General features: G+C 41.4%; 1 protein-coding gene across 1 annotated transcript; it reads left to right on the top strand.

Annotated features, from left to right (window-relative positions):
* Nucleotides 1-574: 574 nt before the first annotated feature.
* On the top strand, nucleotides 575-3,385 carry TKTL2 (transketolase like 2). Its single transcript, XM_025385518.1, has one exon. The coding sequence runs from the start codon at nucleotides 744-746 to the stop codon at nucleotides 2,619-2,621; it is 1,878 nt and encodes a 625-aa protein (XP_025241303.1). The 5' UTR covers nucleotides 575-743; the 3' UTR covers nucleotides 2,622-3,385.
* Nucleotides 3,386-5,354: the final 1,969 nt, after the last annotated feature.

The raw sequence follows: 5,354 nt of genomic DNA, 5'->3' as shown, positions 1-5,354 counted from the left end.
CTGATTTGGGTTTCCTTTTCTTAGGTAAGAATTCAGTGAGTTGAAGCTACCTCAGCCTACTGGCCTTCTAATTATTTCAACACAGAAATAGTACTTTAGGGCACACTGGAGTTGCAATTCTATTCTGCCATTGGGTGGTTTCAGATTTGTTCTTCCTGTACATTTTGGTCAAATTAGTCATTGTATTTCTTTCCATAAGTCTGAGATTCAGATACTTAGTTTCTCTGAGAAAGTCTCTGTTGAGACAGCATTGCCATGCTGGTCAGACTGAAAGTGACTTTGGATTCTTTCTGTTAATGTTCTGATGTAAAAGAGTGATGTCTCAGATATAGTGTTAATGCATTAAAAAAGTACAGCCTCACAAATAGCTTCCTATAATACACAGAAAAATGTCCAGTTTTGAATTTATAACACAGGGAAAGGTAAAAAGAAATTTAATTATGCTTACTAATGTTGAACATGCAAGTGACAAAGTAAATACTAAAAATCCATTCAGCTGGGCTTGGACAGAGAGGGGGAACGGTGCACATCAGAGGGGGCAGACGACCGCGACGTTTCCGCTTCCTGGGTCTCACGGGAAGCTGCCTTGCGGGCGCCCCCTCTGGTGACTGAGCTCAGGCCTCCAGGCAGAGGCAGAGGCAGAGGCGAGGCGAGGGCGGGGCGGTCACGTGACCGCACTGCTCCGGTGGGTTGTGGGAGTGCTGCGGCGCCATTTGCTTTGCCAAACCGACAAAAGAGAGATCATGGCCAACGACGCCAAGCCCGACGTGAAGACTGTGCAGGTGCTGCGGGACGCCGCCAACCGCCTGCGGATCCATTCCATCAGGGCCACGTGTGCCTCTGGTTCTGGCCACCTCACGTCGTGCTGCAGTGCAGCGGAGGTCGTGTCTGTCCTCTTCTTCCACACGATGAAGTATAAACAGACAGACCCAGAACATCCGGACAATGACCGGTTCATCCTCTCCAAGGGACATGCTACTCCCATCCTCTATGCTGCTTGGGTGGAGGTGGGTGACATCGGTGAATCTGACTTGCTGAACCTGAGGAAACTTCACAGTGACTTGGAGGGACACCCTACTCCCCGACTGCCGTTTGTTGACATGGCAACAGGGTCCCTAGGGCAGGGATTAGGTGCTGCATGTGGAATGGCTTATACTGGCAAGTACCTTGACAAGGCCAGTTACCGGGTGTTCTGCCTTATGGGAGATGGCGAATCCTCAGAAGGCTCTGTGTGGGAGGCTTTCGCTTTTGCCTCCCACTACAACTTGGACAATCTCGTGGCGGTCTTCGACGTGAACCGCTTGGGACAAAGTGGCCCTGCACCCCTTGAACATGGCGCAGACATCTACCAGAATTGCTGTGAGGCCTTTGGATGGAATACTTACTTAGTGGATGGCCATGATGTGGAAGCCTTGTGCCAAGTATTTTGGCAAGCAAGTCAAGTGAAGAACAAACCTACTGCTATAGTTGCCAAGACCTTCAAAGGTCGGGGTATTCCAAATATTGAGGATGCAGAAAATTGGCATGGAAAGCCAGTGCCAAAAGAAAGAGCAGATGCAATTGTCAAATTAATTGAGAGTCAGATACAGACCAATGAGAATCCCAGACCAAAACCGCCTGTGGAAGACTCACCTCAAATCATCATCACAGATATAAAAATGACCTCCCCACCTGCTTACAAAGTTGGTGACAAGATAGCTACTCAGAAAACATATGGTTTGGCTCTGGCTAAACTGGGCCGTGCAAATGAAAGAGTTATTGTTCTGAGTGGTGACACAATGAACTCCACCTTTTCTGAGATATTCAGGAAGGAACACCCTGAGCGTTTCATAGAGTGTGTTATTGCTGAGCAAAACATGGTAAGTGTGGCACTAGGCTGTGCCACACGTGGTCGAACCATTGCTTTTGCTAGTGCTTTTGCTGCCTTTTTTACTAGAGCATTTGATCAGCTCCGAATGGGAGCCATTTCTCAAGCCAATATCAACCTTATTGGTTCCCACTGTGGGGTATCCTCTGGAGAAGATGGACCCTCCCAAATGGCCCTGGAGGATCTAGCCATGTTCCGAAGCATTCCTAATTGCACTGTTTTCTATCCAAGTGATGCCATCTCAACAGAGCATGCTGTTTATCTAGCCGCCAATACCAAAGGAATGTGCTTCATTCGAACCAGCGAACCAGAAACTGCAGTTATTTATACCCCACAAGAAAATTTTGAGATTGGCCAGGCCAAGGTGGTCCGCCACAGTGTCAATGATAAAGTCACAGTAATTGGAGCTGGAGTTACTCTCCATGAAGCCTTAGCAGCTGCTGACCATCTTTCTCAACAAGGTATTTCTGTCCGTGTCATCGACCCATTTACCATTAAACCCCTGGATGCCGCCACCATCATCTCCAGTGCAAAAGCCACAGGCGGCCGAGTTATCACAGTGGAGGATCACTACAGGGAAGGTGGCATTGGAGAAGCTGTTTGTGCAGCTGTCTCCAGGGAGCCTGATGTCCTTGTTCATCAGCTGGCAGTGTCAGGAGTGCCTCAACATGGGAAAACTACTGAATTGCTGGATATGTTTGGAATTAGTACCAGATACATTATAGCAGCCGTAACACTTATTTTAATGAAGTAAACTAAGCTTATTTCTAAAAAGTCAAGTCTATTGGCTTTGGTCCAAAAGCACTGGTATCTTTGTATTAAATTCATGCTTATTGTTACAAAACCATTATTTATACCTATACAGTTGTACTGTTTCTTTTAAAGCAAAGCCATTTAATATCTTTCTTCATTCCTAATTTGGAAATTAAAGTTTACCTTTCTGTTAATCTATGTATAAATGTTACTCTGAGTTATTAATGTGGATTTTAAAATTGTAAGCAATAGAATAGGAAATAAAACAACTATCTAATACAAATATTTCTGATAAGACTACAAATATCTGATTGAGTTGAGGATTAAGGTAGAGGTAACTATATCTTAAATGAGTATGATTTCCTTGTAAGTTAAAAAAATTGAAATTTAATTTTAGACTTCAATAGTCAAAAGTTTTGAAGGCTGTTTGAGCTTTTGTATAATGCCATCCTATACCTGCAGTTTTACAAATAATATTTGACTGCAGTTGCCTTGGAAATTCCTCCAAAGTTTGCCTTCATCTCCCCTCTACAGTTTGGAGGTGATGGTGCAGCAGTGAAAGCTCTTATGATGCACCACACTGCTTGTGGTGTTCTGTGAAGAGATGAAAGTATAACTGGTTCTAGTTTGCACACTACACACATAGTTTTGTGAAGCTTCAGAAATGTTTTGTTTTTTCCTTCTGGCCAAACCAGATTATTAATCTGATTATATTCATCTACTAATGATACTAAAGTCAATGTAATAAAGCATTTAAAAATCAGATACTTTAGTCTGTGCTGTGTATGTGAGATTTGATTTCTTCCTGATGAAATCCTAAATAAGGGAGAACTTGTGTCTAAATGAGAAGCAGAGAGAGTCATGTCCCCCAGAAACAAACCTGGAAAAAGGTTGAAGCTGGAGATAAGTCACTAGAGAAGATTGTATGGACTAAAAAGCCATCCCTTAAGCAGACTCCTGACTGTTGGCTGTGAGTGTGTAAATATATGCTTGGAGTACAAGAAAGTATCAGTCCAGGCAAATCACAGATGGACCCAAGGTTCCTCACGAAATTAAAATTACTCTGTGTCTATTGCAAGTAATTATTTCCTTATTTTTATTACCCTCATTAAGTTCTTTGGGGGCATAACAAATTTGTCTCAGCAATCATTCTCTTAGGAGGAATAATGGAGTCGAAAAATATTAATACTAACCTGGGAATTAGAGAAACCAGGCTCTTCTCATCTACTACTACTTGTTTTCTCTAAGCTGATTTCCTCTTTTGTAAAATGATTATGAAAATTGCTGTTTTTCATAAGATTTAAAAATTACTTTGTAGAAATAAAAAATTGATATAAAATCATTATAGAAATTTAGAAAATGCAAATAAGTAATATATGTTTACCCCACATTTCACACACAAAAAATCCATTTAATTGTATTTACTGGCATGTGTTCTGTACATGCTATGAAAGTGGGCATGTAAAATGATCTGTTTCCAACCAAACATGCATAAGCACACCTTTAATAATGACAGTGTATCAGGTTCTTTATGTCTAATGGAATCTCAGACACCACCAGAAATTATATATACTTTTTGTAGCAGGGTGGGGAAGCCCTTAGCAATCTCTCCTGTAAAGACTCTGTTTCACAGGTTATCAACCATAGGCTATGAGCTCCAGAGAGAAGAAATAGCAGGTGAGTCTTATGTCCACAATTCTTCAAGTAAGAATCATATCCGGTTTTGTTATATTGAATGTTCTGTAGCTTTGAATCTGTCCTGAAATCTTTTAAGTGTCCATGGGAATCTTAGGACAGAATCATCCTGACAGATGCTAACCCTTGACTGCTAAAGTTTATGAAGATGTAGTTTTGATGAACAACATGATCACTGGTTTAACTCTGGCCTTCTATTCATTGTTTTGGCTGTGAAGGTCTATTAAATTATCAATAACCTGGTGATATTCCAGGGACAGCTGTTGACACCGGCAGCTGCCTTGCTTGTGTTTACAGTTCTAAAGGCTGCAGTTATCTGAGAGTGACACTGATCATTTACATGGTGAATGGCTCCCTGGTCATTTCCTGATATCTATGACCCTCAGAGATAGCAAAAGAAGGAATCAGTACACTGAACTTTCATTTCATGTTACCTTATTTAAATATATCAATGGCTCTTAAGCTACATGGAAATTCAATGGAGAGCCCTATTTGGGAAAAAGTATAATTTTTTAAAAAGTGAGACACAATATTTCTGATTTTAAAATTATGTAAGAGTAATGTGAAATACTCACTGAGTCTTAGTTATCTCAGTTTGTTGGACTTTACAGGAATCACCAAATTCTCCAAAGTCCAATCAGAAAGGGGTTGATTTGAGAAGTTGAGAAGTATTGAACTGTTTTGGTGGCCTTTACTATCATGATGTGGAAGAAAGGTCCTGCCACATTTTTGTGGTAGAATGGAAGAGTGTACTGTTCTTAGAGGAAAACTATCTTCTCCATCCTCCCATAAGAGAGGGGAGGAGGCACTGAACCAATTCCCTTTACTGACATTGGTAGGGGAGAGTTTCTATAAAAGAATTGCTCACGAGGTTTGGCATTAACACCAAGAAGGGGAGATAGGTATTTCGTTGCAAGGTTGGATGTTGATTTAGACATGGGTTTGGTTTCCTGACAATAGATAGAACTACTGAGTTAGAGCAGAACAGGCTGGCAAACACTGACCATAGGAAAAATCTGTCACCACCTGTTTTTATATA

The sequence above is a fragment of the Theropithecus gelada genome, chromosome 5 (assembly GCF_003255815.1).
Source record: "Theropithecus gelada isolate Dixy chromosome 5, Tgel_1.0, whole genome shotgun sequence".
Taxonomy (NCBI): domain Eukaryota; kingdom Metazoa; phylum Chordata; class Mammalia; order Primates; family Cercopithecidae; genus Theropithecus; species Theropithecus gelada.
Note: the sequence above shows the minus strand (reverse complement) of the source record. Positions and strands in the feature narration are given on the sequence as shown.